We start from the raw sequence: 23,240 nt of genomic DNA on the forward strand, positions 1-23,240 counted from the left end.
GATTTTCTGTTTGGGCCACAGCAGCTTATAGTTAGCTCACAGATGGCTTGTGTCTTGGTTCAGTTTAATCCAATAACATTGCTTTACTCAGTCTTATACTGCACATACAGGAGCACTTTTTGAGTGAAAAATAGCTTCTTTTTCCAGCTGACATTGACATACGGAATGTAACTGCATCACTTCCTTTTACTTATGATGCGCACATGGCTCTTAAGATCAATCTTCCTGAGACCAAGGTAAAAAGAACTGAGTTTGTATTACATTTTAGGTCATGTTATAGTACTTATGACATTACGCAGTTACAGTAGGCATTTAAAACAAAACAGTTGCCTTTGTTGTGACAGCATACTTTCCAGTTTTCAGTTTCTGAAAAAGCAAGTGAAAAGTGCACTACCTTCTTTATAGTGCTGATAGTGAATACTACAACATGCGTCTGATACAGATGTAAAGAGAGTGCAGTTTGCTAGATATAATTCTTATAAATGCCTAATAAAACCCTAACCTTGAGCTCTCCAAGATATCACCTCAGGTTCTTCCATTCTTTCCTTAAATTGCATAAACATATAAATAAATAACTAGGACTCACAATTTATTTGTGGGTTTTACTTTTAATGAAAATGCATTTGTAATGTATATTTTTTAAAAAGGGGGGAAATACAAACTTTAAATGTTGGAGTTTTGAGACTTTTTAACAACTACATTTAAATTCAAATGGCAAAATACGTCTTTAAAATCTGAAGCAGAATTTAATACTTCTGGACATATTCAAAGAGCTTTAATTGTTGATGTCATTCTTTTAGTGGTAAATTCCTGACATCTAAGCAAATGCATTTCACTAGCCTACTTGAGCATAATCAAGGCAAAATAACAGACTAGTCCATTCCTGAAGTAGTGGCTAAGGATATGCTGGGGACAAAGGGTGAAATTCTGGCCCCATTGAAGTCAATGAGAGTTTTGTTATGAACTTCAATGGGGTCAGAATTTAATCAAGGATACGTAAGGGTCAACAGGACATCAGCTCAAACCTTTCCTCTAGAGCTGATATTTTCACTTAAGTCCATGTCTCTTCCCCCTGCATCACAGCTTTCATTACAGTACAATCTTGCATCACAGCTGATAAGATGTAATGCCATCCTAATTCAGCTGCTAACATAAAGTTAAGACCTCCATGAAATGCATATCTAATTAGTTAAGTGCAATGTAAACTACATCTACAAAATTGTACTAAAGATTGTACTTTGTTTTTTTTTTTTGGTAGCATGGTGGATAGACTTCCAGAGGATGTGGTGAAGTCTCATGATATTACATTTAAGCAAAAGTTGGAGGATTATATGGAACTGACCGATCATAAGAGATATTTAGCCAACTTTAATTTGGACAAGTGCCACGGGGTAGGAGTGGGAAGTTATGCTTTCAGTCCCAGACTGTACAGGACAAAGGAATTTTACTTGCTTGTTTCATTGGCTGGTTGGGAGGGGATGAGATTATTTTTGACCTTATCTGATGCAGAAAATTATAAAAAATTGACAAAAATATTCAACCTGTTTCAGAAATGATGGGTATGCTTTTTGTCCTACTGTGCTAGGACAAAAGTTTTTGGAGGGAAAGCTATGCACCAGAATATATGATTTATTTTGCTCTCCTTTCAGAAAAAATGTTAGGTTCATGTTGCCTATGAATCTGCCAATGCGGGATTGTTTTCTTTATATTCTCTAGCACTTTGTAACTCAAACATTCAAAGATTTTAAGGCCAAAAGAGATCATTAGATAATCTAATCCGACCTCCTGTATATGACAGGCCATAGCATTCCATCCACCAGTATTGAGCCTAATAAATTATGTTTGACTATGAGCAGAACATGTTTGGCTAAAGCCTATCTTCCAGAAATGCATCCAGTCTTGGTGTGAAGACATCAAGAGATGGAGAATCCACCACTTCCTTTGGTAGTTTTTTCCAATGGCTATCATCCTCATTGTTAAAAATGTGCCCTTTATTTCTAATTTGAATTTGTCTAGCTTCAGCTCCCCGACATTGGCTCTTCTTATGCCTTTCTCCACTAAGTTAAAGAGCCCCTTAGTACGTCCTGTTTTCTCCCCATGCATAATCAAGTCATCTCTCTATCTTCTTTTTGGAAAACTAAACAGATTAAGCTTCTTAAATCTTTCACTGAAGGCATTTTTGTCCAGCCCTTGAATAATTTCTGTGCTTCTGCTCTGTACCTTTTCTAACAGCCTTTTAAAATTGTGGACACGAGAATGGATGCAGTATTCTAGTATCGGTCTCACCTATGCCATATACAGAGGTAAAAATCACCTCCCCTCTCTTACTCACTGCTCCGGCTTATACATCCAAATATCTCATTAGCCCTTTTTGCCACAGCATCATGCTGGGAGTTCATCTTCATGTCTGTCCAGTACTACACCTAAATTCTATTCAGAGTGACTACTTTCCTGGATACAGTCCCCCATTCTGTAGGCATGATTATCCTATGCAGAAGATCATTCAAAAAGAAATAGCAATAATTAACAAAGTAAATTAAGTTTTGGAAGTGGCTGAATAGCCTTTTTTTTTTTCAAAACTAAGGGTAGGTCCATACTTACCTGCCGGGTCGACGCGGAGAGTTCAACTTCTCGGAGTTCGAACTATCGCGTCTAGATTAGACGCGATAGTTCGAACTCCGGACGCGCTCCTGTCGACTCCGGAACTCCACCACTGCGAACGGCAGTGGCGGAGTCAACAGGGGAGCCGCAGACTTCGATCCCGCGGCGTCAGGACGGGTAAGTCAGTCGAACTAAGATAGTTCGACTTTAGCTATGCTATTCACATAGCTGAAGTCGCGTACCTTAGTTCGACCCCGCCCCCCCCCAGTGTAGACCAGGCCTAAGAAATTATGTTAGAAACTTGACTTCCTCTGTTTGGTTTTGGGTAAGTATGTTAGCAACATTTGAAAATGTATTTAAAGTTTGTTTTTGTTTTTTTTTTAAGAACAATCCAATGTTATGCTCACCAAAAATCCTATTTAAGGGAAATAAAAATATTCAGTAACTGATTTTGATTAATTTTTTTCTGAACAATTTGATCAAACTAAAATGAGTCCCCTTTAATTTCCACAAAATGGAAACAACTTGACATTTCAAAATGTCTCATGAATTTTTTTTTGACCAGCTCTGTTTCCTCCCATGACACTTAATTGTACTCCAAACAATTCCTGTCCCTCTTCAAATATTAAGTATACAATTATCATTTCCCAATTACACACATTTAATCTTTACTCTTTTTCAGAAGTCAATTCCAGCTCTTAATTAAGATATTGTTAATGTCTTTCTGGTATTGTGTTGCCTAGAATTATTTACATTGTTCTACGTGTGGAGTCATTAATGTCACGCAGAAAGGGACTCACTTCTCTGGTCTCTGCTGCAACACGTCATCATACTGTCACCTATTTTTGCCATTTCTGTTGCAGTGCAAGTTCATAGCCAATTCCTGAATACTATCACTTCTTGGTCTTTTTTTTTTTTGCATAGCTCCTTTTCCTGGAATTCTCACCCACTGATTATCTGTGGTTGGAATTTTTCTCTATATCAATTTGCATCTTTCCAGTTTGAAACTCAGTTTATTTTGCTGCTCATGAACCTGATCCAGAAAGGTACAGAGGCTTCCTGACTCCCACTGATGTCAATTCAGTTCAGCTGATATTAGGAATTGAGCATGTCTGGCATTTTACAGAAGTGCTCAGCAACTTGCAGGATTAGGCCCCATACCAGTAACCGCTCTAGATGCCTTTATATTGTCATTGTTCTCACTTAGGGTCATATACAAATATAATTAGTTAATGTGCTTTCCCCCCCATTCTGATCATAAAGGATGTTAAAAAAGACTAACACTCATCTTAGAAATTCAGTGGCCTCAGAGACTCCCAGATTACTTATAATAACATAAGATGTTTTGATAGGTTATCAACTACCATTTAGATTGGCTGATCGGTTTTCTAGTATGTATTCTAGTATGTATTAAGATGTACGCTTAAGGAACAAACTTCTACAACTTTCCATGAGTCAGATCATTATGATTCAGCTAAAGGTAGTAGAAAAGATGTAACAGAAGAGCACTCATAAAATAAAGGGAGAAAGTATCATTTTCTTTGCAAGAGAAGAGGTATTTTCACTGAAGTGAAGGTTCAGAGTATGGATGTTACATGCCCAGGATTTATTAACAAAGGAAAGGATTTGTGTCTGTGTCATACATCTCTTTGAAAACGTACTCCTAAATCTTCCTTAGTCTAACTTATCCCATACCTGTAAATAACCATATTAAATTAAATTAATCTACATAAACTACTATCAGAGTGACATTGTGACCTATTTACCTCTGCAGAAGATATATGGAGAAAGAGAGATCTACCTCCACACACACACACACACACACACACGCACGCACGCACTCTCATCTGGCATACGGAGAACAAAAGCACTATATGAAATGACTATATATTGTGGCAGAGCTCTGACCTTGCTCCTGTGGGTCCTGCGCTTCTAGGCAGTTTATGCTAGCCTCAGTGGCTCACTGTGACCCTCCACGTAGCCCTTCTCTCTCTAGGGCCAGGGTTACAGTCTACTGACCCCTTTTCATCATAGGCTGCAAGGAGGTTGGTGAGAGAACTCCCACAGTCTCTGTTCAGCCTCCTGTCCTGACAGGGACCTGACTTCCCCTTCCAGGAGATGTTCCTGTAGTGGTGGGTTGGGGGGAACCCAGGCCCGCCCTCTACTCCGGGTTCCAGCCCAGGGACCCTAATGGTAGCAGCTGTTAGCAGCCAACCTTTCACTGCCAGAGTTGCTACATTTCCCTGGGCCACTTTCCCACAGCTCTCCTGCTTCTCCCTTCTTCACCCTTACCTTAGGGCTCCTTTAACGATGTTTTAGGGTGTCTTCAGTAACCAGCCCTTCAGCCACACTTCCTCTCCTCTGACTCCCTTGCCTGACTGGAGTGAGCCCTTTTTATAGTATCAGCAGGGCCTTAATTAGAGTCAGGTGGTCACATTAACTGAATGGCCTCACCTGACTCTTTACAGGTTAATTAGAGTCAGGTGTTCTCATTAGCCTGGAGCAGCCCCTGCTCTGGTCAGTCAGGGAACAGAAAACTGTTAATCCAGTGGCCAGTATATCTGCCTTCTGCAATTCTGCTGTACCCAACTGGCCCGGGTCTATCACAATATATAAATATATGTAGTCATTTCATATAGTGCTCTTGTTCTCCATACGCTGGATGAGATATGTTCTTTACCTAGAAGTTAAGAGCAAACATTTATATCAAGTAATTTTTAAGAAAGAAAATTCTCTAAGCCTCTTTAATTACAGTGTTATGAAAGGAAGAATCTCCTGTTTATCGGTTATTGTTATGAATGTGTGGGAATCTAGCAGGAGTTCAAAAGTTGCAGCAAGACTTAAATCAAAGGAATTTGTATTCCCTTTCGTCTCGTCACATATAGTAAATAATAAAAAAAGGAAATAGTCTTGCAGTCCTTCATTTCAAACCCTGTACAGCATACTATTCGTTTTTAAGCACAGATGAAGACAGATGAAGACATGGTTAGCTTCTGTGGCAGGGACTATCTAAAAGACAGGAATAAATGATATTAAAACTCACCAGCAGACCTAAATGATGGAAATAACTTACACCAGTGTGGTAGTGTTTTAAATTTGGATCCTGAATGTGCAACATTCATGGCATTATGTCAATAAGGCTTAACATTTGTGGGCCTCATAGAAATGAGTTTTCAGAAACTGAACAACTCAGCTCAGAACACATTAGCCAACTGTTACCAAATATTTAATTCAGAGTTAAAAGTTAAATTTAAAAGAAATTCAAACGTATTAAGTTACTGAAATGCACTTCTAAAACACCCAAACAACCCTAATTCTTCCCTCTAGAGATACCATGCAATAGCCATGAAATTAGAAGTAGTGTACAGTTGTGTTTGCAGTTGCAGATTAGATTAAATTGAATTTTAAAGACAGAGTTTTGTTCAGGTTTTTCATTGTGTTGTCATTACAAGACAGAGTTAAGGTTGTGTATGTGTGTTTTTAACCTTGCATATAGTATCAAGCAAGGCTGGTCAAAATTTTCCCCTCAAAACTTCCCCCCCTGTAGAAAATTTGGTTTCTGACATAATGGAAATTTTCATGGGAAATAACTGCTTTACTCAACGCTTTTTGATTTTTGTTAGCAAACCTGCAAACCAAACAAATGTCAGTTTTTGACAAAACATTGACATTTTCTGTGGGGAAAACACATTTCTGACCAGCTCAAGTACCAAACTTGTGATTGTGGGTTTTAAAAAAATACAAACCAACAACAAAACTTTTAGTGCCAGATTTACGAGAATACTCTGGCTGCTTTACGCCACTTTGGATCAGAACAAAGCAACCAAAGCAAGTGGCTAGTTTTCCCCATCTCATGACCTCCACAGTTTTCTGTGCATATGCCAACCCCTACCTTCACCCTCGCTCCTGTCCTGCAAATTGCCCCTCACCCTACCCCCAAGTTTGATTTGCCTGCCCTCTCCGTTGAATATATGTAGTTCTTGCTGAAGAAGAATGTTCTTCTACAAAGAATTCCACAAAGTACTGCCGTCTTTCAAACTTGCTGCCATCTCTATTGCTTTCAATAAGAGTAACGCTAAAGGCTAACAAGCAAAACTGGGCATCATCTCCTATTGTTCCCAGTAGGATTGGAGTCAATCTCCCCTCAGGATAGATGACAGCTCCTGGTAACAAAGATTAACATGATTATGTTGAGGTCCTGATTTTCCATCACCTGGCACCTTGTGCAGTCATTTACCCCTATGCAAATTGGGTGTAAAATGCTACCAGAATATTAGCAGTTTACAGTCACTTTGCACAGGTGTAAATAGTTACCAAGGTGCAAAGCAGTGAAGAATTAGGCCCAGAGCATGAACCTCATTTCTTGCATACTAATATAAAAAATAATTACTGGAATTTACCAAGCTGCAAATGCCTTCAGCTCTGTACAAATTTGATACTAATAGCAAATACGTAAAAACACTCAGAGCTCTAATCTCCCTTTGGTTTTTGTACGGGTCTTTGACTGCAATGGAAGAAAAACTAGGTTCAGTAAACTAAGAAATGTTCATCCACCATTCCAACTACAAGGCAGGTACGTGAGTGTCAGTTGCCTTCTGTTGCACTCATTGTCTGCTGCTCCCACTCTGCATGTATCTGTCTCAGTCATTGCACAATGCAGAAGCTGTCAAAGCAAGAGGTAGAAAAAGGCAGCCACCTGACCATGTGGCAGAATTAAACATGCACACCTATATTAATTCTCCAGAGATAGGGTGGGGGACGAAGAACATGAGGAAAAGAGAAGGGTTAGACTCCGTAGGAAGAAAAAGGTGCCCCTGTGTGAAGAAATAAACAAGGAACTGCTGAGAGTGCAGAGGCCAGGAGAGAAAGTGCTGGGAAGGAGTGGAGGAGAGGCAATAGGATACAGGAGATGAAAATGGAGGAATTAGGGGAAAGAATAAAAGTAAAATGGGAGGGAACATGGGGATAAATCTGAAAGGGGTAACAGTGAGAGGAAAGAAGAAGCTGCTTTTTAAAGAAAAGGAAAGGGAGGGACATAAACACTGACCAGCATGAGAAAACATTAGACAGTATGGAAGTTGAGGGAGAGAAACATGTATCTCCTGACGCTATTGCTCCAGAATGATCCCGCCCACCACACTGTGCTGTAAACATCTGGTGCTTGCTGGTTTTAAGTGTGCATTTGAAATGAATGCACACACCAGATTTTTATGCATGCAAATCCCTGACTTTGCGATGGGTGTTCACGGTGTGTTTTTTTTAAATATAGGGGTGAATGGATACCTCAGAGCACATCATATACAATAGTGAGAACGACAGAAACCAAAGTGGATTCCAGTGGCCAGCATCTGTTATTATAGATATTAGCCTATAAAATACAATATGCCTGCAGCAATTAATTCAGGGAAGTCTTATGACCTGTGTTATGCAGGAGGTCAGACTAAATGATCGTAATGGTCCCTTCTAGCCTTCTAATCTATGAACTATTATACCTTACATGTCTCTAACAGCTTTCACCAAAGGATCTTAAGACACTTTAAACACATTAACAAATTAAGCCCCAGAATTCCACTGTGATATAGTGTTACCTCAATTTTACAGATGAGGATAGCGAGGAACGCAGGCATTAGATGATGTACCCAAGGTGTCTCTGGAAGTCTGTAGCAAAGCATGGAATGGAATCCAGCCTTCTTTGTTTTCCCACCAGACCTTTGCTTTGACCATTAGATAATGGTTGCTTTTGAAAACTTGGATTTTTTTTTACAAATAGCCTCAATAAGGTTTTACATTGTTTTATGTTTTAAGAGAGATGTCCTTTCAGAGTCTATGTCCTTGTCAATGAAACTATATAGTAGCATCACATAGATCTCTAGACACAGACAGGATAAAAGCATTACTACCGTATGGTTTTCTATATGTATATATGCATACACCTCATGATGGCAATTATAGGGAGGGCATTTCCTGGCGGTTAATAACTAGACTTGATTAAACCTCTGGATCTTCTTCTTAGGCTCTCAACTCCTCCTGCTGATCATTAACTGCCAGGAAATGTGCTTTCCATTGGCCATTTTGATTACATAGGCCTCTAGCAGTTAATCTGTGGATACATAATAAGAAAGGAATGTTCATTACACTGTATATTTCTTTTCAAAAATATGAAAAAAATTGATAAATTTTAGGGGTTGGGTTATTTGAAAACACATAACAAAATTTACTTCAGGACTTTATATAAGATAAGGTAAAAAAAATCATACCCAAATACTTCTTTCCCCTTAAACATTAAAAAAAATATTTCCTAAATAGAAATCTAGCATCGCTTGCTTGGCACCCCACCTGACAAATGCAGATAAGGAAGTAGGTTTAATTTCATCTTCTCTTTACAGATTGTGCTGCTGAACCTGTTGATATGTATAGTAGTTTTCTACACTGTGTACTATGTGGTCCTAAGCATTTGTTTCACAGCATTCAGGTAAGAATTTCTAGCATTCATAATTAATGTGATTGAACATAAAAGGGGCATTTATGATTTACAACCTGGTGGAGCAGAGGAGGGGGAGAAGTCTAGAATATGACCTCAGTTATATTGTAGGCAAAGTTTTCAGCATCAGATGCTAGAGTGCTTGAGCTTCCATTTAGATGAACAAATTAGCACTCGGACAGACAAAAATACTTTTAGTTGCCAGTTTGGCTCACACTTTATTTTTGATCAAACCAGTTGACATACATATAACTAACCGAAAACCTGAACACCAGGGAAAGATAACATTTTTTTCAAAAAAGATTTTTGTGGCTGACAGAAAGACTAGCTGTATTGCTTCAGAAAGTCATTAAGAGCACTTGGGATGTCAAATTGATATTAAATAAGAGTATAGACACAGCATATGAAGGCAAGCCCACGTCACACAGTGGCAGCAAACCAGGGACACTTGTGAACTCCTCTATTCCAGATTACTTGATTTGGAATCTTGTAGAGTAAACTACAAGAGTAAACTACTATCATAGAGTAAACTACATTATATAATGTAACCAACACATTAATTGTGATAGCATATGCAAATGATTAACTTTTTTTTTTTTTAAATCTCCACAGGTTGGAAATGTTGGACGGTTTGGCACCTTTTGATTTTAAGACAAATCCCTCATGGATTAACCCAAATTACTTAGGTACCATGATTTTGTTTCTTAGCTTTTGCAGAACTAAGAAAATAGACACTTTGTAGACATAAACCCCAATTCCCCCCCACCCCATGCATATGTACAAAGTATTTTTAAAACATTCTAATAATGCCTCTCCACTTAGCTTCAGTATTTTTAATGATGTTTTAATGGTATTGAATTTTAAGTATTTGCTCATTTTCCCCATAACTCTTTCACAGGGTCACTTTATAAATTAACATATTTCTTGTCCTCTCAGTAACCCATAGCCTTTCCCATGCTCTCTCTTCCAAATTTGCATCTCTCAATTGAAACCAATTGTTCTACCATGAAGAAGAAATTTCATTTTCATTATAAAACTATTAAGTATTCTTTGTAAGGTTTCTGAATCTAGTCTCTACTACAGTAAAGCTTCCTATTATCCATATTCAAACCAGCTTCCAATAGGGCCTCATAAATAATAAGCCAAATTCTTAAGTCACATAAACCTCTTATTGACATCAATGGCAATTTTGCCAGTGCAAGGAGTCAATACAAAGTAAGATAAGACTTCAGGATTTGGCCCAATGGCAGTTCAGTGTATTAACGGAGAATAAAGTATAGTTTGAGCGACTACAAATCACTATACATATTTGTCCAAGATCTTAAAAAATGTGACCCTTTCCAAAGCTATTACTGTCTCTCTGTAGGGGAAAAAAGAAGCATTTACATAAATTAAGCTTCATCAGGTTTGGAATTTGTTGCAAAGAAAAACCACGTCAGCTGGAATTAGAGCTGTTCAAATGTAAATTGTTTAGATCATAATCTTAAACACTTACAGGAATAGAAAGTGCCGGGATGCTTGTTCAGTGCCATTATTGATTTGATTTTAGATGTTAAAAAAAAAAGAACATATCAATTAGATTAGCAGGAAAAAGGGTTACTAGAAAAAATATAGATCCTACACAGTTTGAAATAGTGTGCATTTGCACAATGCCAATGTAAATATTGAATCTCAACATGATTGATAGGATTTGTATTTAAATTATAACATAATAGTTTGTTACATGCCTTCACGTGCAGGGTGTTAAACAAGATATCCTGAAAACATATTAACCCATTTGTGCATTATAGTCTACCAGCCTGGACCCATTTTGGGCACTATGGGCTAAACCATGAGTTAGAAAAATGTCATTGCTACCATGGTAGGCACATATGTGGTAGTCATCACAAGGGTGGATGTAGATGCCAGAAGTGGTGCGGTTTTTCTATATCACGTAACGTCTAAAGTAAATGTTATCAGCCATTCAATCTGAAAAATCAATCAAATCACAAAAGGGGCCATAACTCAAAGAAACTGTTTAATTTTGACCAAAATTAGCAGTAGCCTTCTAAATACAATTGATAATGTAATGATGTACTCAAAATAGTACTATTTTGGAAAGCTTGGGAAATATTTAACCCCAGGCAATATATTTTATGCATTTTCCCATACTTTTTTGCCTTCGGTTAAAGCAGAAGTCTGTAGTCACATCACAGTATGGGCTTGTTTGTACCATGTACTACATCAAACTATTTGTCATTATTTGTAGAATGGAATGATTTGAGAAAAGTTTTTCTAACTGCTATTTTTATGAAGTTATGCACATAACTTACCCCCAATTGTAAAAACATATTTTTGATGTTATCTGCCCAGCCGGAGACATAAGCAGAAAGCACACCTGGTATAATTGTAATTATCACTGAATACAATGACAATTCATGTAAGGGCTGTAGAATGTCTTGTGTGATTATATCGTGTGAATAACAAAAGTATAACCAGGTACTCTTATGTAACCCCTACATGTAACTACGAGCTGCTGAATGTGTAATGCAATACTGCTTCAAGCTATATTTACCCACAAAATAGTCACAGTACCTTGCAGATTGTTGAAACATTTCTACTCCCCCTCAGACTCTGCATCTGATGTGTTCAGTACTCTGTTGCCACACTGTCAGAGTTGCATACATTGGACCACACAAAACTCTCCTTGTGGCATTTGCATCTCCCTGTTGCACAGGTACTCTCCCAGCCATGCCGCACAAAGGTGAGGATGGCTTCTAGAGCAGGTGGCAGCACCATTATTTTAGGAACAAGATGCCCAATGCTATCTATCATTTACCTGTTGCTGACAGGGGACACTTGAAGATACTGAACTGTTTGCATAACTACATATATGAATGATAATTTGCACATTTCAGGTGGTGTCTGAAGGAGTCCATTGCTGATAGTAGTTTCTCACTTGTTTTATTCTTCTTAGCAAACAATTTATAGCATACATTATCCGAAGATGCTTGCTTCTTACCACAGTACAATCAAGATACTAGTGAGACATAGGCGGCTTCTGTCTCTTCCTCTATCTGAGATGCACTGCTCCCAAGATGTTTCAGACCCTTCTTGACCTCTATACTCAGCTGCTGTATTCAGCCATCTCTTTTCCCCCCCTGACACTGAAAGCTGAAGTAGAGTCACATTCACTGACAACATGAATATTTGGCAGAATAAGACTGCCAAAGTCTCTTCCCAGCTCCATAGCCATTCTATGCATGACAATGATTCTCTTCTTTTGGCCAACACCAGTTTTGAAACAGAATTAATCTATCCCAAGAATAGATGGGCATGCAGATGCAACATCAGTGTCCAAGCTCCACATTAGCACCCTGTTTAATCCAAGTATTTGCTTTGCATGAGCAATATACAAGAATAGCATGAATATTCTTCCTTGTCTTCTGCCTTGAGTTTTGGTATTGCAGAGTGGGTGCCAAGTGCTACTTTCACTGCTTATGCAATGGCGTGAAACCCACCAGCAAAATACACTTCATGACCAGGTGGAAATCTCTGGCCATGCTTCACAATCCAGTCCCCTGGAGGAAAAAGTTTGCAATGTTTGATTTGTTCTGTGGATTTGATACCATCTTCAAGTTTTGCTTTGATAGTGGTGTTAACACAGTGGGGTTTTGAACGTCTTGCATTTGGACATTCCCTCTGCAGGCTCTCACCAGATTTGATTGATTCTTTATTTGCATAAAATTGTCACCAACCACAGCAGTGTATTGACATTTTAGTCCAAGGATAATTTTCAACACCTGATCAGACAGCTCCCCAAAAGTTTTGCACTTGGCAGTATCAGTGCACACCATCTGCAGCAGCATCATACCATCTATAATAGCTAATGTTGGCTCATCAGATGCTGATAGCTCAAATACTGATTGATTTTTCTCCAGCCAAGCCAGCGTGTTGCTCTTTTGGGTCTTTCATAGCGATCTGTCCAAGATAAAGATGGAAATGGGACAGGTGCCAGCTCATACTTCATCAAACTCTGGATATCAGCATCTCTGGACTGGGCAATAACTGTCAGCTTTCTGAATATCTGACAACCAATTGCTTGTGCTTCTTTTGTTCAATTGTTTTGTTGAGATTACCAAATGATTTGAGATTATGCCTTTTTATGGGATCAAAGAGGTCTATCTCATCCCTTTGCAGCCTACTGGTTACAAACTGCTTCACTTCTTGTGTGACAGTCTCTCTTATCATGCACAAACTTTCTGCAATTTCAGGTAGGGGCACAGCAGATGTTGCACTTGCAATGCTCACAAGTGGCTATCTGTTGTCTGGCCTTGTTTCAGGTTCAGTGCTAAAAGAATGTGTCATTCTTTCAGTCACATTTTTTATATCTTGGTCAGCAGAGTCATCTGTAGTCAAGCACTTTGTGGTAGCTTCTTTGTGGAGATTTGTTGCTGAAGGCTGCATTCCACACATCTGTTGTTTCATAGCTGTTATAGCTGCCGTAAAACGCACAGTCAGATACTACTTGGTCAGAGCCTTCTCCTTTGTGCAAAGATGCTGATGCTTCCCACAGTCCTTGTTGAGAGCTTGCTTGATGGCCATGTTGTGCCGTACACAACTGAAAGGTCTGGCAGTCCAGTATACTGCTCCCCGTCTATCAAGTAGGGCATGAGATATATCTGGCTTCTTCTCCTCCAGAAGTCTGACTCTACTACATTTACACAACCCCATCTAGCATAAACCACATGACCACACTGGAACACGGTACAAACAAGCTCATACTGTCATGAGACTACAGACAAAAAGGCAAAAAAGTATGGGAAAATACATACAAGATATAATCTGGGGTGAAATATTTCCCAAATTTCCAAAACTGTACTGTTTTGAGGACATGGTTGCCTTATCAATTGTATTTAAAAGGTTTCTGCCAACGTGGGTAAAAAAAAAATAGACTATTTTTTCTGATTCTGATAATGTTTAAACATTATGTGATATAGAAAAACTGCACCATTGACCACTATATATGTGCCTAATGTTGTAGCAATGAATTTTTTCTAGCTGGTGGGTACCTTAACTCACTAATAAGATCCCTTTTTAAATCTGACTGGGAGATTAATGGGTTAGTACACTAGTCTCTTTTCTGTTTGGAATAGGATGACCAGACAGCAAGTGTGGAAAATTCGGGACGGGATGGGGGGATAATAGGACCCTATATAAGACAAAGCCCCAAATATCAGGACTGTCCCTATAAAATTGGGACATCTGGTCACCCTAGTTTGAAAAGCATTTATCTGTTAGCAGAACAGTGTGAAACAAAAACTATAACAATAGCTGCTGAAGGTCTGTTGACACAGAGATAGAGAAGATTCAAGTGTAGGACTGAGGTCACAAATGAATGTGATCGTGCTCATATTATGGCAGGCCTCATTTGTGCACATTACAAAACCGAGTTGTAACCAAAGAAAAGAGAAGCCTGAAGCTGAAAATGGAGGTGAGATGTCAAGACTGAGGTGTTGGTGTTGGGAAGCTTATACAGCACCTCCCTGCACTACACCTGGCTCAAATTAGTTACCCGTTTTCATGAGCACTAAAATGACTAGTAAAATTTAAAGGGACACAATCAACTTGAAGTCTAGTCAATTAAAGAAAAAAGAGCTAAAAATAGCTTCAGGTACTCCATTCACGCAAGTGTTTGTCATTATTTGAGTACGTGGTTTTACAATCACCTTTTCCTGATTTTTAATGTTTTTTTCCCTCTCACATTGCTGGGTGAAAGATCTGCAAAAACAACAGTGGAAACTAAAAAAATTATTATATAAGGGAAAGAATGAAACTGGCAATATACAAATGCACAAATTAAACTGAAGAAGCAAAAATATTTTTCTCTACTCTCTTTTTGTCGTAGTAACCTTAACTGTTACTTGCAGTAACAGTGGGATAAAGATTTTAAGTCTGATTTTTTAATTTGACCATGTCCCTTTAAAAAGAAAAAGAATGTATTCTATTTTGAAAGCTCCCTACCAACAACAAAGTAGCTGTTATGGCCCATTCTGTGGGGCCCTGTCTTGCAAACACTTATGCATGTGCGTAGTCCCATTGACTTCAGTGGCACCAATCACATACTTAATATTAAGCACACACATAAGGATATGCAGGATCAGGGCCTTAAATTACTTTCAGATTAAATACTGGCTCTTTAAAAAACGCATTTCATTTTCCTAACTGATTTTGCTGTAGAACAGTTACATTTATAAAATCCTTATCAGTGACTTCTTAAAGGACAGCTTTATTTTTATTTTATGGACAGTTAGGATACTAAGGGATATGTCTGTCCATTCAGTTCCTACTTAGTGATGTCTTCCTGTCAATCTGGCACATAACTGTGCTCATCTGCAGCAGACACGATCACATACAAAGTTGTGGTTTAAAAACCAAACAAACCCAACATTACTAGTTTGCAATATATACGATAGTTCTGTGCCATTTTAGCATGAAAACAAAGGCACATTCAAGATATAAAACCAAATTATAAATTGAAACCAGTGGACTGTACTTCATTTTTTGTTGTTGGGTAACTGAGAAATGGCCAGAATGTTTCCTGCCTGCCCCCGCTTGCCCCCCAAAAGAAACTTTGTAACAGAGATTTTTGATTAGTAATAAAATAATAGAGCCATTCCCTTCTAGGTCACTGCTTCATATTTAGACTGGGAACCTATGGTCTGGTAGCGAAGCAACGACTCACTGGTTCAGCACCTTCTGCTGGTTGTCTGGGAATTAGCTCTTTCCAGCCTCAGAGCACCCTCTGCTAGCCAGGTGTCTCGCCTGCCGCTGGCCCCATGTCCCTCCTGGACCCCAGTGTCCTTTACCTCAGGGTTATGCCCCAGCAGTATCCCCACTCTCTGGGTCTCCCCTCCCTGGGGAACCCCCAACCCTCTAAACCCACCTTGCCTCAGTGGCTACTGCCAGTCATCATCTAGCCCTCACTCACTAGGGCAGACTTCAGTCTGTAATGGCCACTCATCACTGGCAAGGGGGTTGGACCAGCTGCCTCTACCTAATCCCGGGCTACATCCCTGCAGCCCCAGTACCTGTTTAGGCCTTGACCAAGGCCTCAGCCTGGGGAGTTGCCAGGCTGGAGCTTCCCAGCGCCTCTTGCCCTTTTCCAGCACTGCTCTGTCCGGTACCCTGCCCCCAGGCTGCTAGGCCCATCTCCCTCCAAGGCCAGAGCGAGACTCTCTTGCTTCTGGCCCTGCAGCTCTTTTATAGGGCCCAGCCTAGCCTTGATTGGCTGCCTCCCAGCCTTTTCCTAGCTGCTGTTAACCCCTGTTCTGCGAGAGTGGGGCAGCTGCCCCACTACAGGTCCCCTCCACTGCACTGGGAGGAACGCAAAAACCTAACACATAGGATAACCTGACACTATTCCTGTCCCTCCTCATTATAGCGGCTATTGTTTCCAGTAAGGAGCCACTGGGTGATTGTGCCATTGGTTTTTAAGAACTACCATTGGCTTCAATGGGGATCTCGCATTAGAAATTGATGACACAATATGGCCCTTGTTGTTCCACACAAGGGAGTGGGGATACAACTTAGCCATTAAGGGGAAGAACTTGTGTATCAGCTGCATATTTTCACACCCCTGACTGAGGTAGTTAAACTGACCTAATTTTTTAGTGTAGACCAGGCCACAGGTTAACCTCAGAAATCAGAACTGCCTATTGCCATTAGTTGCAAGGATGGGAACCACCCTTCCAAAACTCTGCTGGGAGTAAATTCTCTGTTTTCCTTTATAGTTCTCCTGGTTTCATTGGAGATAACCTACTTTATTTGTGGACTGCTGTTTGTCCTGATTGTGGAAGAATGGGTATGGGATTATGCTATAACAGTTACTGCTATTCATATCATCATAACTGCAGCTGGTAAGTGCGAATGTTATTAAATATATTTGCAGTACGGTAAATTGAATAGAGCTAGTCAAATACTATTGATCTAATTTTTTTATTGGACTAATTTTGCCTTTTTTCTTCAAGTTTCTCCCTCAAATTTTCATCTTTCTTGCATTCAAGCGCCACATGTAGATGAGTTATGGCCATTTAAAAATCTTATTACATTTTTGTTGCAACAACTTCCAAATGTTAAATTATCTTGCAGTGTATTTAGAGGTTTTATTGGCAACAAGGCAGCCAAGGACAGAAGCCTGCCTGCCTGCAGTTTCAGCTTGGAGGGTGTGCACTGCTATAAAACCAAAGAAGTAATATTGCCCTCAATGCCCTGTCCCTTTAAGGCTCAAACATAAATACCCCTGCCCTAGTTCAATGTAATACTGAAGCTTGCCTTAGCCAAGTCCAACACAAAAGGTCTACGTTGGGGCTCATTTCAGCTAAATCCCAACAACGAAAACAGAGCCTACGATCCACTCCAGCATCCTCACTTGTCACTTTCTCTCTTTCCTCTGAGGAAAGAGCTGCATGCTGCAAATGAGGTTCATCAGCAGTTCTTGCTGGAAACACCTGCTGATCTACCCATGCTGGTTAGCAGGGATGGGTGATTGGGAGAGATGTTTAACCCCATCCTTGCCAGAGCCAACGTGGAGTCTCTTGGTCCCATCACAATGCTTTTATAGGGGATTCGCCTATCCATCCTATTATATTTATCCTAGAAATTAGAAATAGGAAAGAAGTATTAGATCATCTATCCCTCCCAACAGGGGCGGCTCTAGCCATTTCGCCGCCCCAAGCACGGCGGCATGCCTGCGGGGGGGCACTCTGCCGGTCGCGGGTTCCGTGGCTCCGGTGGACCTCCCGCAGGCCGCCTGCAGTCCTACCGGCGACCGGCAGAGCGCCCCCCGCGGCATGCCGCCCCAAGCACGCGCTTGGCGTGCTGGGGCCTGGAGCCGCCCCTGCCTCCCAATGCACAATGGCTCCGGTTATTATTTGTGTGCTTTGTCCAGTTTGGTTTTAAATAACCCAGTGGATGGGACTTCACTATTTCCCATGAGAAATTGTTCCAGAGAGCAACAGACTTCATTATTAGGATCAATTTCCTGATACAGACTAAAAACCTTGGTCCTGCAATGAATTCCATTTGGAATACCTCATTGCAGGATCAGGGTATAATATTTCCTTTACTGGATTTCATCCCATCACTGCAGTTTATATCCCTGTTAATCCTGCTAAATAATTTTCTCCTTCCTTAGAAACAATTATTTTAAAGGAAAATTACAAAAACTCTGTACCATATTGGAGTTACCAAGGAAGATGGTTTCCATGGTTATCTTATGTATCTTATTCAGATCTTCTTTAAGAAAATAAAACAAAATAATTAGATTATTATTATTTATTTCTGCTGCAGAAACATAGGTACTAAAGGAACTGTAACTGCAAAAACTGTTACTTCTGAGTGATTTTAGATGCCTACAGAGTTTTGGGGCTGCTGAGTGGAGATTTTGTGAATCCTGATGGGGCCAGATTCTGGGATTTAAGCACCTAAAGTGGCAGTTAGGCACCTAAATCCTTTTGTGAATGGAGCTGTTGGTGTTGCAACATTTACATCTCATTTGTGAATCTAGCTGATGTTGTTTTGGGGCTCAGTGAGATCAGTATCCACCGATGTGCTAGGTACTGTACAAACATATAATGAAACAGAGACAGTCTCTGCCTCAGAGTTTACATTTTAAGCCCTCAATCCTGTAAATAATTACACCTGTTTTTAACTTTCAATGGGACAGCTCACAGTAGTAAAGTTAATCAAGTGGGCAGGTGTTTGCAGGATCGGAGCTTACATTTCATTAGACTTTACAGTCTTAGTAACTGTATCTGAATTTATATTTTTATTTTAGAAGACTCAGCTTTTCTTCATGTGAGAAACAACCCTAAAATAATTTATGATGTAATGTTTTTCATTTTACAGTTATGTCTGAATTCCCTCTGATGTTGCACTGGTGGATGGCTTTAGGTACAGGTCAATTATTTAACTTTGAAATAATCACAAACTGTGTAGATTCATAGTATTTGTAGTTATGAGTGGAGCCAGGTGAAATTTTTTGATCAAACCTGTAGATTCAATGACACAGAAACATTTAGTCAAAAAAAAACCAACCAAACAAAAAAACTCCTGTCAAAATTAAACATTTTAATTTTTTCTAGTGACTTTTCATTTGGAAAGTTCCTTTAGATTTTTTAAAATGAAAAATGTTTAAAAACACTCAAACTTTTTTTTACTTTTTGATTCACTGAAAACACTGAAACATCCATTATTCATCCAGCTCCAGTTGTGAGATTTCCCTCTCTATCGAATGTATGGTATGGTATGTGATAGTGGACACCCCATCCCAATCAGAAGAAGGCTAATGAAATCCTCTGGGCTCAACCACTACCAAATAGGCCCTTCTGCAGGGCCTGCTCTGGCTAGAGGAAGCAAGCTTAAGAAGCAGCTTGTCACGGGAGGGTATGGTAAGTGGTAACTAGGAGGGAAAAAGCTGCCGTGCTTCTGAAATAGCTGACTCTTGCTATAGCTTGTAGCAGAGAGGGAAAGAGCTGACAAACCTCCCACACTTACAAAGACTTACCAGACCAGGACATGCTGATCACTGTGAGGCAGGGGTTGAAGATAAAACCTGACTGGGAGTCCAGCTGTGCCAGGCTGCCATATATAAATAAACCAGAGCTTTTTTAGGAAACTCAGAGACTGAATGTATCCTTATGTGGGAGACCCCCACAGTGGAGAACTCAGAAAGGCTGGAGTAGGGAAAGGACTTTCGAAGGGAGAATAGACCCTGAACCTGTCTGTGTGTGTGACCTCATGCACAGCCTAACAGGTTCAAACAAACAAGAAAGATGGTAACATGCGCTCCAAATAGTTGATACTATTTTTAAAAAGGACTCAGGCAAGTAGTTCAGACCTAACATTTGTCAAGCCTTAAAATGTATATTCTAGGGCCAAATCCTGCTCACTTATGTACATTAATAAGTCACATTTACAGATCTATTGGACTGTACCAAACAGTATGAAGTCAACAGGACTGCAACTGTAAGGTGAGCCAGATTCAGGTCCTGATTTATCCTGTTTCCATTGAAGTGAATGGCAAAACTCCCACTGATTTCAGTGTAAGATTAGGGATCCCTGCCCTCTATGTGGGAATCCATTACTTTGAGATTTAGAAAAATTGTGGAAGCCAGTTCTTCAGGAGCAGTTAAGTATGCAGAGCTGTGCTGAAACCCTCAGTGACAGCAGCGCACAGACAAAATCCTGGACTTGCAACTTGTTCTGCATAGACACCAGTGACCATACGGAGCCACTTGAGGGATCAGGACCAAAAGATAAGAATAAAAGGCCTCATGATTAGAAATGAAAGAGAAAAATCAATATTGTTTTCAAAATGAAAAAACAAAGTCATTGGCATGAGGAGTTTCACTTTCTTCTTTGTAATACCAGAGAAGTATGTGAGTAACAAAAACTACTCTCTTTAAATACGGTTGCTTATAAAAATAGGATGAGTTTAATTATTCTTGTAAATTCTTGTAAATTTTATATGCCAGGATTAACATTAATACAGAATATTCTTACATTTCCTTTCAGGGTCTGGCTTAATTTTGATGATTTGTGGAGGACAGGTATTAGCATACTGCTTGTTCAAGGACAACTTCATTTACCCAGTCCTGGATGATTTTTGAAAAGCAAAAAATAGGCATTTGTATCTGAGTCTATATTATTTCTATTATCTAATTTACATTACTAACAAAGACTATTAGTCTAATATTTAGCCTACTGTACCATTTATTTCTTACACCTGTTTACAAACTCCATGCAATTACTTTTAGCTGTTTGTGCAGGTATTTTCCCCATAGCAAACATTTAAATACGCTCCCCTTTTCCTAAAAATCAACCAACCAAAAAGTGAGAGAGAGCAGCACAGCACTCATGTACAGTGTGCATGCAAGGAAGAGAGGAAAAAAATTGGTAAGCAAAGAGACATCAGTTTCAAGCTTCCAGGTTTTTTTTGTAAATTGTGAAATAAAATTTATTTCATGAAGTGTCAGTATATCTTGGGCCAGAGTCTGCCTCTCGATTAAGGCTTCTTTGTGCCATTTCAGTGGCACAAAGAAATTTCAAAACCATCTTCACTGGCTTTGTGGGTCTCCTTCACAGAGGGGAATCCCTGAATAGCATAGGGCTAGTTTAGCCAGCTCTATACCACCACATCTTGCAGTCCTCTTGCAGGAGGTATATAAGACTAAAAGGGACATAATCAGTGAGCAACAACCTCCAGCTGATCTCTGACTTCCAGAGCAGTGCATGCAGAAGGGAGGCATAGGGAATGGAATGTATGATAGAGCAGCCCTAAGGGTGCTCTAACTTGCCCTGCTGATCCACTAAATGTTTGGTGGTGCTAGAATGGGGGAAGGCAAGGGTAGCTTACAGCCACTTTTGCACCCATCCCTTTCTTGCTCCCTGAGTTATGCCAGGTGCATGACCAATCCCTATGACCTAGCCTGTAGATTGTAATTATTTTAAAAACAATAATGCCTTGACATGCCTTGACATGAATAATGCCTTTACATGAATCTTCATCTATTTACATATAATAGGCTTGATCCTGCAGTTCATGCTAAGCACGACTCCCAGTGAACCAAATTCATCTTACATGCAACTCCAGTGACTTGAGTAGAGATACAGCAGGAGTGAATTTGGCCTGAGTTTTGCCTAAGTAAGGGTAGCAAGACTAGACCATTGTAAATGCTCACATTTGCTTTAAGCAGAGGTTCTCAAACTGGGGGAGGCCCCCTTGGGGGGGCATGGAATGTAGTCTGTGGGGCATGAGACGCTTAAGGGGGGAAAAATGTACTGCACACATTTTACCCACAGCACTGAATAACTAGCATAGCTGATTCCTCCAGACATATCAGGTTCTCAGATGGCGCTGTGCATTTTGACAGATTTTGGTTAGGCTTGCATAGCATTATACAAAGTCATTGCCATCTGTACGCTAATCCGTTTGCTATGACATGGTGTAAACATTTAATTGTAAGGATCGACCACAATCACAGTTTTGGTTTTGCTCTTATTACAATGGATCATTGGCTCTGTTTTAACCAATGCATTGCAGTTTTTAATATTTAGGGAGAGTTACATTTTGCGAACCCAGGCTTTAGAGTACTAAACCTTGTATTGTTGTATGAGTGTGCACATGGTAAAGGGGAAATTCTGGAGCACTCCCCAAACAAGGTATATTTAGCTTTTATAAATGACACAGGTATATTTAGAGGCAAATCATATCTCAAAGTTCATGCCATTATATGCTGTAACAAACAAAACAAATATAGGAGAATAGCAAATGAATGCCTATTAGGGGCCTGATCCAATCTGAATGGGGGTCTTTCTATAGACTTCAGTGAGGTTTAGATTGACCCCAGAACATTTTTACAATGCCACTTCTTTATAAATATTAGGGTCCAAGTAACTACGACTGATGTTGTATTTATGGAAGGTTTTTGCATTATTTGTTCCAGTTTAAAGCTGTATTAATACTTGGACAGGGAAGAAATACAATTTAATATAAAATAATATATCTGCACTGGCTTTAACCTTGTCTATACACAGTCTGTGTGTGGGCAGTGGAGCTATGTGGCACAGTGTATTAGTGGATTAGGATACAAATTAATCCATGAGTGGAACAAGTTTCTATTTTTAAACTGTCAGGCTTTTACTGTAAGAGTGCAACCCAGCTGCAGCTTTCAATAGGTTGTGCAAATTTTGTTTTCTATTTAAAACATCAAATCAAATCAGCAGCAAGAAACATTGCTGGTTTATAGGGAAAAGTGGCTCAGCCACATGATTTCCCTAAAGTGCGTACAACCAGGCCAGTGCTAAGGAAAGGATCAGATCAGAAGATCCATAAAGGGATTAAATCTGTAGCTCTACTATTGAAAACCATTACCGTCTGCAGTATTTCAAAAAGAGTGAGCAGTGTGAAAAGCCATCATTATTTCTGCTATTTCATCTTGCTGCTCACATATACATTATTTTTCATCACCAAAAATTATTAAACCCTTTAAAACATATGTGTATGCATTACTTAGGCCGCCTTTGCAGAAGGTTTCTGGGCAAGGCATCCTTGTTCTGCCGGGACTTCCCAAGAAGCATCCGCTTATCTTGTTCTGTTATCCTCAGCAAGCAATAT

The 23,240-nt window shown here is 39.6% G+C and overlaps 1 protein-coding gene across 2 annotated transcripts; it reads left to right on the plus strand.

Moving 5' to 3' along the window:
* Positions 1–203: 203 nt before the first annotated feature.
* TMEM244 (transmembrane protein 244) lies at positions 204–20,972 on the plus strand. 2 transcript variants are annotated; one of them, XM_039532639.1, is made up of 7 exons: positions 223–236; positions 1,259–1,391; positions 8,988–9,073; positions 9,695–9,768; positions 16,855–16,980; positions 18,971–19,015; positions 20,639–20,972. In XM_039532639.1, exons 2-7 carry the CDS (start codon positions 1,260–1,262, stop codon positions 20,731–20,733), a joined length of 558 nt encoding a protein of 185 aa, XP_039388573.1. In that variant the 5' UTR covers positions 223–236; position 1,259; the 3' UTR covers positions 20,734–20,972. The 2 variants fall into 2 exon arrangements, with proteins under 2 accessions (XP_039388574.1, XP_039388573.1); XM_039532640.1 differs by lacking the exon at positions 1,259–1,391 and having other exon boundaries at positions 204–236.
* The last annotated feature ends 2,268 nt before the right edge of the window (positions 20,973–23,240 follow it).

This window comes from Mauremys reevesii, linkage group 3 (assembly GCF_016161935.1).
Source record: "Mauremys reevesii isolate NIE-2019 linkage group 3, ASM1616193v1, whole genome shotgun sequence".
In the NCBI taxonomy this organism is placed as follows: Eukaryota; Metazoa; Chordata; order Testudines; family Geoemydidae; genus Mauremys; species Mauremys reevesii.

Bases quoted from the DNA above. Each gene is read 5' to 3' on its own strand.
- TMEM244 (XM_039532639.1), top strand. From the start codon at position 1,260: ATGGTGGATAGACTTCCAGAGGATGTGGTGAAGTCTCATGATATTACA. The intron at 9,074-9,694 runs GTAAGAATTTCT...AAATCTCCACAG, and splicing joins ATTTGTTTCACAGCATTCAG to GTTGGAAATGTTGGACGGTT. The intron at 9,769-16,854 runs GTACCATGATTT...TTTCCTTTATAG, and splicing joins GATTAACCCAAATTACTTAG to TTCTCCTGGTTTCATTGGAG.